Source organism: Anolis carolinensis, chromosome 2 (assembly GCF_035594765.1).
Source record: "Anolis carolinensis isolate JA03-04 chromosome 2, rAnoCar3.1.pri, whole genome shotgun sequence".
Lineage (NCBI taxonomy): Eukaryota > Metazoa > Chordata > Lepidosauria > Squamata > Dactyloidae > Anolis > Anolis carolinensis.
In genome coordinates, this window is record NC_085842.1 from 218,413,360 (window position 1) to 218,426,960 (window position 13,601).

At 42.7% G+C, this 13,601-nt stretch overlaps 1 protein-coding gene across 4 annotated transcripts in view; it reads left to right on the forward strand.

Annotated features, from left to right (window-relative positions):
- ptpn6 (protein tyrosine phosphatase non-receptor type 6) overlaps positions 1-13,601 on the forward strand; it is a 47,390-nt gene that overhangs the window by 11,155 nt on the left and 22,634 nt on the right. Inside the window, exons 1-3 of one of the 4 annotated variants that reach the window (XM_062971792.1) lie at positions 2,514-3,018; positions 4,341-4,466; positions 9,446-9,640. In XM_062971792.1, the coding sequence (XP_062827862.1) occupies positions 3,014-3,018; positions 4,341-4,466; positions 9,446-9,640 (326 nt within the window). In that variant the 5' untranslated portion in view covers positions 2,514-3,013. Of the gene's footprint in view, positions 1-2,513; positions 3,019-4,340; positions 4,467-9,445; positions 9,641-13,601 lie in introns of those variants that run through there. The other 3 variants (XM_062971793.1, XM_062971789.1, XM_062971790.1) reach the window with 3 other exon arrangements.

Consider the following 13,601-nt stretch of genomic DNA (forward strand, 5'->3'; position numbering starts at 1 on the left):
TGTTGTGGATAACTAGGATCGCGGATAAAAGGAAGCGTCCCCGGAAAGTGCAAGCGAAACCAAATTGATCAGGACAGAGAAACACTCACTAAGTTGAAGACAAGAGGTTTATTCAATCTGGCAAAAAGGGATGCAAGTACAAGTCATAGAATCATAGAATCATAGAATAGTAGAGTTGGAAGAGACCTCATGCGCCATCCAGTCCAACCCCCTGCCAAGAAGCAGGAAATCGCATTCAAAGCACCCCCGACAGATGGCCATCCAGCCTCTGCTTAAAAGCCTCCAAGTGTGTAAACATAGAACATATAGAGAAAGTGAGGCATCTTATACAGTTTGACAGCTATTCAAAATTCCCACTCCCTTCACTGATTGGCTGAGAGAGGGGCTGGTCTGGATCTGCTACCTGATTGGCTGAGGGCACAGCTGATGTTGCCGCATCCAGGCAGGGAAATGACAGTCAGGAATGTGGCACAATGGGTTAAACCCTTGTGCCAGCCGGACTGCTGACCTGAAGGTTGGGTTGCTGACCTGAAGGTTGCCGGTTCAAATCTGTGAGACAGAGTGAGCTCCTGCCTTTCAGCTCTAGCTTGTGGGGACATGAGAGAAGCCTCCCAGCAGGATAGTAACACATCCAGGTGTCCCCTGGGCAATGTCTCTGTAGACAGCCAATTCTCTCACACCAGAAGCGACTTGCAGTATGTTCTCAAATATCTTCTGATATGATAAAAAAAACTGGCTGGGGAACCAATCAGCTGAGGGGACATCCCCCTGGGAAGAGGTGTCACTTGTAAAGACAATGTCAAAGAAATGATAATGAACTTTTGATTCGCTTAACGGTCAGGTTCTGCCATATTAACCAAGACAAAAGAGGATGATTTTGGCAATCAAGGATTGGACTGTCAATAAAGAGGTTTAACGAATGTAATACTTTGAACCTCTGTTTCCACGGTCAGCAATCTCTCAGCCTCAAGTGGACCTTTTCACTAGTCAAATACTTCCTGGCTTATCTGGGTTGATATGAGAAACGTGTCTATCTTTGCATACATGAACAAAGGGTTATGATGATTGTCTGGCTGGGAAACAGCCAGAGGGATTTGCCCCACTTTCCTGTTTTGGGAAATGCCTCAGGGCCCTTCCACACAGCCCTATATCCCAGAATATCAAGGCAGAAAATCCCACAATATCTGCTTTGAACTGGATTATCTGAGTCCACTCTCAGATAATATGGGATTTTCTGCCTTGATATTCTGGGATATAGGTCTGTGTGGGAAGGGCCTTCAGCAGGGTTACATAGAGATGATTGTTTCTGGGTTACATCTTGCTACATTTTATAAGGAAGCTAATACATTTTATATAAAAGAAATAGATATGGTACACAGAAAGATACAAGTTACACAGAAAGTCAAGGAAAAATAGATACAGTTTGTTGTTGAAGGCTTTCATGGCCGGAATCACTGGGTTGTGAGTTTTCTGGGCAGTATGGCCATGTTCCAGAAGCATTCTCTCCTGACGTTTCATCCACATTTATGGCAGGCATCCTCAGAGGTTGAGGGGTCCGACCCTCCCATAGATGTGGGAGAAACGTCAGGAGAGAATGCTTCTGGAACATGGCCATACAGCCTGGAAAACTCATAACAACCTAGATACAGTTTATTAAAGGGTTACAATGATAAAGTCTTTTTGTTTGGGTAGGTGAAGCTTCCTACGATCCGTTCCCAATCTCCACTGGTACAAATCAGTGAAAGTTCAAAAAAGTATTACTTAAAATAAATAAAAATAATATAAAACCCTTGGTAAACTATAAATCTTTTGGGGATGTCATCATGGTTCAACAACACAACTACTCACCTACCTGTTGTTATATAGCAGAACACTGATGACTTTCACCTTTTTTTTGAAAAGAGAGATATCTGTGCTCATGGAAATCACAATTTACATTGATGATTATTCAGAGGACACCAAACAGGCTCCTATGCTCAACAGCAAACAAAGAGGTCCTATCAATGAAAATGTAAAGATCAACACCAATTAAGAAGTTTGCCTAGGGAGATTTCTAGCTGAATAAACTTAAGGAATGGTCTCTCATGACTGTGTGTCTGAAATCTACATATTACGGTATTTTCAACTTGGTTGAATGGAGGGGAAAAAATCATAAAGTGGCAGCCAAATAATCCTCTGTAGAAGCAACATAGAAATGGACAGAATAAAGAACTGGATTCACAACTGGTGGCCCATTTACAGTCATAAAGTGCAGTTTCATCTACACTTTCATGTAATGCAGTTCAATTCAGTTAAATTGCATTATTTGAATCTACACTGACCGTATAATGCATTTTCAGACTGCATCATATTATAGTATAGATGCGGCCTGACATGCATTGAGGTTGATTCCTTGTTCTTTTGTAGACCTGATTTGATCTCATAATCTGTATGCCATTGCTCTTCTTTCTTCATTCTGTGTCATATACTTTTGGGATGACATTGTTTTTGAATAAACTGCATTTTGTTGATACCATTGATTCATCACAGAAGGAAATTAAAGGAGCAACTTTGCATTCATTTCTGTCATGGTATAGTCTACATCATTAGCACACACACACACACGTCAGGCCCAAAAATAATGGTGTACAGCAAGGAGACGGAAGGAAAAAAGACCCAAAAGGAGAAGCAGAAGTGCATGCATAGCAGCTTGCAGTGAAAAGCAACGATAAGTTCGCTATGCTTCCTGTTCCTGTCACAGTGGGCAGCAACTCTGAATTTGCCTCAGTTCTGTTGATCTTCCCGTACTTACCGATACAGACAGAATGTGGAGTAGACTATGAAAACGTAACAACTAATATATGAGATAGATGGACAACAGCACCGACGAAGAATCCAAGCCTCAGAAGTCTTACAGAAACCATACGGCATCCGTATCTCTTTTGCCATCACCATAAGGAGAGCTTCCTCCAATTAACTGAATTATTATATTTTGTGACTTTTTCAAAACGCGATTGGCTGTCCCCCATCAATAATGAGGTAAGGAATTAAATAGAGGACTAGTTCAATCCTTTTGTCCAGGCTTTGAAAGGTCTTCTCTTGGGCCACATCGTGAACAAAGATCTATGCTCCAAATATTTGGGTTGTTGTGTGTTTTCTGGGCTGTATGGCCATGTTCCAGAAATATTCTCTCCTGAGGTTTCACCCACAGGTATGGCAGGTATACACCTCACAACCTCTGAGGATGCCTGCCATAGGTAAAGGTAAAGGTTTCCCCTGATGTTAAGTCCAGTCATGTCTGACTCTGTGGGTTGGTGCTCATCTCCATTTCTAAGTCAAAGAGCTGGCGTTGTCCGTAGACACCTCCAAGGTCATGTGGCTGGCATGACTGCATGGAGCGCCGTTACCTTCCCGCCGGAGCGGTACCTATTGATCTACTCACATTGGCATGTTTTCGAACTGCTAGGTTGGCAGGAGCTGGAACTAACAGCGGCTGCTCACACCGCTCCTGGGGCTTGAACCTGGGACCTTTCGGTCTGCAGCTCAGTGCTTTAATGCACTTTGCCACCAAAACGTCAGGAGAGAATACTTCTGGAACATGGCCATACAGCCCAGAAAACACACAACAACCCTGTGATCCTGGCCATGAAAACCTTTGACAACACTCCAAATATTTATTTATTTGTGCGGAGGGATGCTGTGAGACCACTACTTTAGTTGCACATGGCCTTGCAAATGTGGGCACTAGGCTAAGGTGGAGTCAGGATTAATACTTTTTTCTCATCCTTGAACCTCTTCTTTCTTCCTCTTTTAAGCACTGCTACTGTATTTTGCAAAATATTTAGCCAGTGAACGTTTCTCCACCACTTTCTCTCTTTGCAAACTTTTGGTGTGCCACATTGTCAAAGGCCACAAATGTCCGTACTGTTGTTTAAAGTGACAATAACAATACAACATTTGATTTCTTGTCACTTGACTAGTTAACACTTAGAGAATCATAGCAGAGAACTCAGGTGTACTACAACTGTTTGAAAGCAATGGGTTCAAGGTGCTGTGAAGGTCCTTTAATGGCATCTGGACTGATCTGACTCATTGGCCCCTGCAAGCAAGGAAGATCAGTGGTCCAAACAAAAAGGGACACCTCACCTCCCTACTCAAATCACCGGCTTGGTACACGTAAGACTCCGACACAAGCATTCAGTTAGCATGTACACGTGAACTCAGCTGTAAGAATGGGAATTACCTACCATAATCATTCTGTCTACTTTCTTTCTCTTTATGGATTGACGCATTCCACTAAAAAGGATTCTTCCTGTCTCTTTCTTTTCCAAATCCCTCCTTTCCACGTCTCCCTCCCAAAGCAGGTGGTTCCACCGTGACCTGAGTGGCATCGATGCTGAGGCCTTGCTCAAAGCACGAGGAATCCATGGCAGTTTCTTGGCTCGCCCTAGTCGAAAGAACAAAGGGGACTTCTCCCTTTCTGTCAGGTAGGTAATTCACCTGATATTACTACGTTTGCTTGTGAAACTTCTTAAAACTCTGTTGCTTGTCATTCCTTATGCAGAAGGTTTCAGAAGGTTGTCCTTTATGGGGACTAGTCGTTCCTAGATGCTTCATTTACATACTTAGGTTTAATATTTTCAGAGTCAAGTACATGGCCTGTGCATTTTCACTCACATGCAATTAAAATTCGGGCACTCTCAAGCAAGGAGCCTCCGGTGGCCTAGGGGATAAAAGCCTTGTGACTTGAAGGTTGGGTGGCTGACCTGAAAGCTGCCAGGTTCGAATCCCACCCGGGGAGAGCGTGGATGAGCTCCCTCTATCAGCTCCAGCTCCATGCGGGGACATGAGAGAAGCCTCCCACAAGGATGGTAAAACATCAAAACATCCAGGCGTCCCCTGGGCAACGTCCTTGCAGACGGTCAAATCTCTCACTCCAAAAGCAACTCAGGTTGCTCCTGACACACACACACACACACAAAACTCTCAAGCACACTGACAAGACTACTATCCCATAGATACCCAGGGTCTTTAATCCCACTAATAAAAGTTTACAAAACCAAAACTGTCCCTATAATATTATACTGGGCCAAAATGTGGGGTCTAAATAAATTATCGATAATGGAACAAATCCAACCAAAATTCCTGAGACAGATGCTAGGGGTAGACATAAGGACCACTGCTGCTGCTGTCAGAGTGGAATTAGAAATATACTCCAGGTATATTTTACTTTTACAAGGTAAAAGTAACATTAAGTCTAGTTGTGTCTGACTCTGGGGGTTGGTGCTCATCTCCATTTCTAAGCCGAAGAGCCAGCATTGTCCGTAGACACCTCCAAGGTTATGCGGCCAGCATGTCTGCATGGAGCACTGTTACCTTCCCACAGAAGCGGTACCTATTGATCTATTCACATTTGCATGTTTTCGAATTGCTAGGTTGGCAGAAGCCGGGGCTAACAGCGGGAGCTCACTCCGCTCCCCGGATTCGAACCACCAACCTTTCGGTCAGCACGTTCAGCAGCTCAGTGGTTTAACCCGCTGTGTCAACAGGGACTCCAATTCTATTTAATGACTCGCCAAAATCAGGGTCTTCAATTATTGGTCAATTTTTTTTTAAATGGACAATGGTAGACTCCCAAAGTTATGCTTAACAGAACAAACTAATGGCCAAATCCAACCTTCCTGGTCAGAACAATTATTAAGTTTCCTCTGCACTTGTATAATACAAATCTCTTCTTTAGGTCATAATAGACATGTTGAGAAAAGGATTGTAACCCAAAGGATTTTAGATAATGAAGCAGAGAAAGACATATACCCACTTTGCCAAACAAAGGCTCCTTGAAGTGGTTAGGTCATTTTAAACAACTTCAGCCACCTGACTAGGATTATTCTTAGCAACTGTTCTGATCTGCTGGACAGGACCTGGGGGTTGATCCTACCGCATGAGAAGAATCGCTCAGTGATGAAGCCCAGGCCTTTTTTATTTTTGCAGCTCTGTGTGGGAGAATTTTGATCCTGTGCCAAAAGCAGAAGGATTTACAAGTCCACTTCTTTATTAACCTGGGCCCTATTAGAGAGCCCCACATCTCCCAGCAGTTTCCAAACACTTCCTCAAGTTGACTGTTTCTGGGAAGACTTTAGACACTGGGCCAGGAAATCCTTTTCCTAGCACTGGCCCAAGGCTGCAGATCTTCTGTCACACAACTTCCTTCACCAATTTCCTGTCTTCTGACCAGCTGACCAGCTTTGGTCTACCCAGTTTTTCTCCCTTTTTCCAAATTGTCACTATCTCCAGGTGGGTTTTTTTGTGTCGAAAGCATAGCATAATAATTATAATAAGGACTAATGTGCATTTGAGTAAGTGATCCCATCAGACACTCAATTCGTTTACAAGTATATCAGATACTGCACTTTAATACTATTCCACACCTTTAGGCTCAGTGTTTATTGAGATTACTTCTCTTCCCCTGCTCCAATCATCCGTATATATCTTAGGACCCCCATTTATATGCCCAGTTATTATTATTGCTTAAGTTTTAATTGGTTATTGATGGTGTTTTATGTTTTTTGTAATTTACTATGTTTTAACTTTATTGATCTATATTTAAATTTGTTGTTGTTTGGCTTGTCCCCTTGTGAGCCTCCCCGAGTCACTTTAGGAAGATGGGGGCGGGATATAAAAATAAAGTTATTATTATTATTATTATTATTATTATTATTAACACAACGACATTGTATGACACAGCAAACAAGATAGATATGCTGGATTTCGTATCGCAAAATCACAAGTCGAACACTTCCCAAGTGTCTAGGACTGTGTGATGTATTTTCGGATGATGCGCGCAGATCCCAGTAGGGTGGCCTTTTGCAGTTGACAGATCGTAATTTTGTCAATGTCTGTTGTTTCCAAATGCTGGATGAGATCTTTTGGCATGGCACCCAATGTGCCCATCACCACCGGGACCACCTGTACTGGTTTCTGCCAGAGTCTTTGCAGTTCAATCTTGAGGTCCTGATAGTGGTCAATGCGACTGTCATCTGGGATGGCGACATCAATGATCCAAACCTTTTTCTTTTCCACAACTGTGATGTCTGGCGTGTTGTGTTCCAGAACTTTGTCAGTCTGGATTCGGAAGTCCCACAGTATCTTTGCGTGCTCATTTTCCAATACTTTTGCAGGTTTGTGATCCCACCAGTTCTTTACTGCTGGGAGGTGGTACTTGAGGCATAAGTTCCAATGGATCATTTGGACCACATAGTTGTGCCTCTGTTTGTAGTCTGTCTGTGCGATTATTATTATTATTATTATTATTATTATTATTATTATTATTATTATTATTATTATTATGCTGTGAAGGGAGTGTGTTCTGCAGTCTCTTGGTATAGAAGCCTGTGAGCAGGTTTTGACTATTTTGATAAAGCGCTTGCATTTCACAGAGGTTGGCACAACCGATATACTCTTGTCATCTAACATATATAAGAATTTAGACCAATCTGCCTTTCTGAAGTCGAATCTTCATTTAAATCGGAGTTCCTGAGCCCTTATAGTCGGAAATAATTGGCATATTATTGGCCAATGCTACGTGTTTGGTATTGGTGGTGCATTGTTGCACGATACTGTCGCTCAGAAACAGAAGGTCTGGGTTATATTCTCGTTGCCATCTCCCACTGTTGTAGGATGGTGGGAGCTTACTATCATGAATAAGCAGTTCAGTTTATGCAGTTTGGCCTAAGAAAGGACAGCCTCTCCATTTTTATCTTCTTGAGCATAGCCCCCATATATGGCTAAGGCTGTTAAAGTCACCAATTACTACTGCCCTTTGGTGGTGCAGCAGGTTAAACCACTGAGCAGTTGAACTTGCAGACCAAAAGGTTGGCGGTCCGCATCTGGGAAGCGGGGTGAGCTCCCACTGTTAGGCCCAGTTTCTGCCAACCTAGCAGTTCGAAAACATGCAAATCTGAGTAGATCAATAGGTACCGCTTCTGTGGGAAGGTAACGGTGCTCCATGCAGTCATGCCAGCCACATGACCTTGGAGGTGTCTTTGGACAACACCAGCTCTTCGGCTTAGAAATGGAGATGAGCACCAACCCCAAAAATCAAACACAACTAGACTTAATGTCAGGGAAACCCCTTACCTTTACCTTTGGTGCTTATCAGAGTTCTCAGGAGAGGGCAAACGAAAATGTGTAAATCCCTCTTCCTCACTAGTCTTCAAAAACTCATTTGGCTTCATACAACATTCCTCATATTTTGAATTTGTGGAAGAATCCCAAGACTCACTTGGAATTTCATGTGGAACGGAATTGCCTGTGACAATCGTAACATTCAAGTTATTGTGTACCTTAAAAAATACTTGTTTTACAGTCTGAAGAAATGAATGATAGAAAAGTATGGATGAGAAACATAATGGAGCTTGATACATACTTTTAATTCATGCTCTGGCCTGGGTGAAAGGGTCAAATTCTGTGACTCAGCATATGAGCCTTGGCATGTGAAAGGTATGCTGAGGATAACTCTCATAAGTATAAATTCAAGGTCCAGTAGAGTCTCGCTTATCTAACAGAATCGGGTCGGCAGAACGTTGGATAAGCGAAAATGTTGGATAATAAGGAGGGATTAAGGAAAAGCCTATTAAACATCAAATCTATATATATAAAAGGGTAATGAAATTTCGGCCTAGGACAAAACAACAAAACTACACATCCCAGAAACACTACACTTGGCAGCACAACCCCTCATCCATGCCTCTACGTTCATACAACAACAAAAAAAGAAAAATAAAGTCCTAATTAGAGGGAGAGGAATAATTGTTTTTATCCAATTACTGCCAGTTAGAAGGCTAAGCTCCACCCACTTGGTCTCCTAGCAACCCACTCAGCCCAGGGGACAGGCAGAGTTAGGCCTCACTTAGGTTTCTTCCCCACTGCCTATAAAATACAGATTATCAGATTTGAACTGCCATATAATACACTTCAGTGTGCAGTTGGACACAACTGGACTTAATGTCAGGAGAAAACCTTTACCCTTTACCTTAACTACCACCAATTCCTCAATACTTTATTTCCCATACCACCATACTTCACCACAGCAACGTGTGGCCGGGCACAGCTAGTTACTTATATAATTTTACAAATTAAGCACCTACAACAAATATACTAAAAAAGCAGTTCAATACACAATAACGTTATGTAGTAATTACTATATTTACAAATTTAGCACCAAAACATCGCGATGTATTGAAAACACTGACTAGTAAAAGGCAGACTGTGTTGGATAACATGGAACGTTAGATGAGTGAAGGTTGGATAAGCGAGACTCTACTGTATATCCTTCCCATGCATTTGGCCCACGTTTCTGGAGCTCATGGATTGAGGAATGGCTTTCCTTTCTTCTCCTCTCTTTCCTACCTACTTTTGTTAGTTCCTTCTGCTTTTCTTGATCATATACTTCTTCCTGCCCCTACAGGGTTGGTGATCAGGTAACCCACATCCGCATCCAGAATACGGGGGATTTTTATGACCTCTATGGAGGAGAGAAGTTTGCCACCTTGTCCGAACTGGTGGAGTACTACACACAGCAGCAGGGATGCCTGCAAGATAAAGACGGAACCATCATAGATTTGAGGTATCCGCTGAACTGCTCCGATCCCACTACAGAAAGGTATGAGAAAACACTGGCTTGTGCCTACAAATGAGCACTCTCCTCTTTCTGCATCCAAACTCAGGCACCGGCATTTGTACAGTTGTCCCTCCGCATTTGTGATTCGACTTTTATAGATTTGATTATCCATAGCTTTGATTTAAAATGTTAAAATATTTTAATATCTATAAAATATTCCTATTGAACTTTGCTCTCAGATTTAAAAATAGCAATTTCTTTAGGTTGCTGTGAGTTTTCTAGGCTGTATGGCCATGTTCCAGAAGCATTCTCTCCTTTGCCAACATCTATGGCAGCCATCCTCACAGGTTGTGAGGTCTGTTGGAAACTAGGCAAGTGGGGTTTATATATCTGTGGAGAGTCCAGGGTGGGAGAAAGAACCCTTGTCTGCTGGAGGCCAGTGCGAATGTTGCAGTTGGCCAACTTGATTAGCACTGAATAGCCTCACAGCTTCAAAGCCTGGTTGTTTCATGCCTGGGGGAGTCCTTTGTTGGGAGGTGTTGGCTGGCCCTGATTGTTTCCTGTTTTTTTAAAATTGTTGTTCTATATTTAATGTTCTAAATTTAGAGGTTTTTTTTTTTAAAAAAAATACTGATATCCACATTTTGTTCATTTTCATGGTTCCCTCCTTTCTGTTGAAATTGTCCACATGCTTGTGGATTTCAGTGGCTTCTCTGTGAAGTCTGACACGGTGGTTGTTAGAGTGATCCAGCATTTCTGTGTTCTCAAATAATATGCTGTGTCCAGGTTGGTTCATCAAGTGCTTTTGCCTGACCTAGATGTGGGTGAAACGTCAGGAGAGATTGCTTCTGGAACATGGCCATACAGCCCGGAAAATTCACAGCAACCTAGTGATTCCGGCCATGAAAGCCTTCCATGTTTGATTTTTACAGGAATTTTATACCTCTAACCCTAGTGAATGTGGGGACTGACTGTACATGTATTTGTAGTTGATTGGTACAAATGAAATGGTTTAAATGTCACATAAGCTCTGGACATATGGCCCTTCTTTACACTTGTTACAGAGGAGTTTCTGAATTGATAGGCCAGTGTGACATTGGTTGCTTTCGGCTTCCTTCAAACCCGCCCCCCCCCCCCAATAATACAATTGTTTGAGGGTTTCCTAGCTTATGGAACTTTCCCCACTCTTAAAAGAACAAAATGCCTTTCCAAACTGTCTGTTGCAGGCAATATAAGTCAAAGTATACACTTTGCCTTTACTGTTGAAGACAATTGCTTCTTGTCTGGAATTCACCTGCTTTTGAATGTTGTTCTATATTTACTGTCCTGAATGAAACAATCAAGAATCGGTCAAGAGACAATCAGGGCCAGCTAACAGGGTCGGTCCAACAATGAGGCGAATTAAGCAGTCGCTTCGGGCGCAAAACATATGGGGGCGCAGTCGAGACTGCTTTTTCTGTTGATTTCTTGTAAAACATGATGTTTTGATGCTTAATTTGTAAAATCTTAATGTAATTTGATGTTTAATAGGCTTTTCCTTAATCCCTCCTTATTATCCAACATTTTCGCTTTTATTTTTCAGTGATTGGTTTTTGGGGTGTGTGTGCCAAAATTCTGTTCACCTACACTTGAAAAATACCTAGGGCCAGCTAATCCCAACAAAATGAACATAATGAAAATTAACAAAATCTGGCTACCAGTATTAAAAAGCACTCTAAAATCAATACAGTAAATAAAGAACAATACTCAGACAAACAGTGAGATTCCAGACAAGAAACAATCAGGGCCAGCTAACACCTCCCAACAAAGGATACCCCCAGGCAGGAATCAGTCGGGTTTTGAAGCTGCAAGGCTATTTAATGCTAATCAAGAGCTATTGTAACATTCATACTTGCCTCAAACAGACAAAGGTTCTTTCTCCCTCCCTGGACTTTCCACAGATATATAAACCCCACTCGCCTAGTTTCCAACAACCTCACAACCTCTGAGGATGCCTGCCATAGATGTGGGTGAAAAATTTCAGGAGAGAATTCTTCTGGATCATGGCCATACAGCCCAGAAAACTCACAGCTACCCAGCTGATTTCTTGTTCCTAAAAATACTCTTGTAGCTAATGCCCCAATATGTTCAAGGTATTGAAAGGCAAGCAAAAAGGGAGAAGATTGAGCCGAATGCATGCATTATCATGCCGAATGAGGCCATCTGCTCCCTGTAGTAGCCTTTGGCTGCTACAGAGCCTTGCACGGCAACATCCATGGAAGTTTGGCATTTGTCATTCTCTGGCTTCAGAGCCAGGCTGATGCCTCTGTGAGGATATTTACCTTCAACCATTTCTCCTTTGATTCTCTTCCCTAGTCTGGTGCCTTTTATTCACTCTCGCTGTCATCTGCTCAGTGTCCTTTAGAAATGCCACTTTCCCTTAACATTGTCGCTTAAAATACTTGTCAGGATTTTCTAGAGTAGCTTCTGGGGGCTAAAAAGAATGATGTGTCAAGGCAACTTGCACTGGGCTAGCTGTCATGGTTATATAAAACGAACACATACTCATCCATTCACGTGGCCATATGTGAATGCCACACCAAGTAGTCTTACACACAACCTGTGTCTTGCATGCCAATACCTGGAATCAGGTATCCATGTAAAGAAACAGATTCTCATAGGCCTCTTCCACACAGCTGAATAAAATCCCACATTATCTGCTTTGAACTGGAATATATGGCAGTGTGGACTCAAATAACCCAATTCAAAGCAAATATTGTGGGATTTTCTGCCTTGATATTCTGGGCTATATGGCTGTGTGGAGCCATATAACCCCATATAGGAACCCCCGGTGGTGCAGCGGATTAAACCGCTGAGTTGATGAACTTGCTGACCAAAAGGTCAGCAGTTCGAATCCAGAGAGTGGGGGTGAGCTCCCACTGTTAGCCCCAGCTTCTGCCAGTCCAGCAGTTCAAAAATATGCTAATGTCGGTAGATCAATAGGTACCGCTCCTGCGGGAAGGTAACGGTGCTCCATGCAGTCATGCTGACCACATGACCTTGGAGGTGTCTGTGGACAATGCCAGCTCTTTGGCTTAGAAATGGAGATGAGCACCAACCCCCAGAGTCAGACACAACTAGATTGAATGTCAGGGGAAAACCTTTATCTTTACCTATGGCTGTGTGGAAGGGCCTATAATCACCATGTTGTGGATGTTCAGGACTTTTGCACATGTTTCAATTCTGGTTCCTCAGTACAGAGGAATCCTCCACTTGGTTCTGATAAGATGTCAATCTCCCTCTTGGCTCTTCCACGCCTTTCAGTGTGGAGAGATCGCCTGAGCAAGGACGCATAATCTGCCCATGGCCATGTGATGAAGTTTCAGTATCTGTGGATTTCCTCTGTTTCACTGATTTGCTATTTTTGGCCCATGGTTAAATGTGAAAATTGTGGTTGAGATAAGCTGTAGAACTCTTACATGAAACGTACAGGGAGAGCAGCTAAGAGAGTGCATGGGGCGTAGAAGTTTGGGCATTGGGATGAAACTATGGAGACCCGTCTTGGAGTCCCTGATCAGCCACGGAAACCTACTGGGGGCCCTTGGACAAGTCATACTCTTTCAGCCTCGGAGGAAGGCAAAGGCAGCCCCTCTCTGAACAAATCCATTCTATATTGCCATATAAAATCCAGATTATCTGCATTGAACTGGATTATATGGTAGTGTAGACACATATAATCCAGTTCAAAAATGATCATGTGGATTATCGGTTTTGATAATCTGGATTATATGGCAGTCTAGATGGGATCAGAGTTGCCTTAGGGTTGCCATAAATTGGAAATGAAGGCACATAGATCAGTTAATCTGTACAGGATTAAGTTTGACTTTCAGTGATAGCACTTTATCCAAAATTACCTTTTGACTTGGAGCCCTCAGTGGTGCAATGGCTTTAATCCTTGTGCCAGTAGGACTGCGGCGGTTCAAATCCGGGGAGTGTGGGTGAGCTCCCTTTGTCAGCTCCAGCT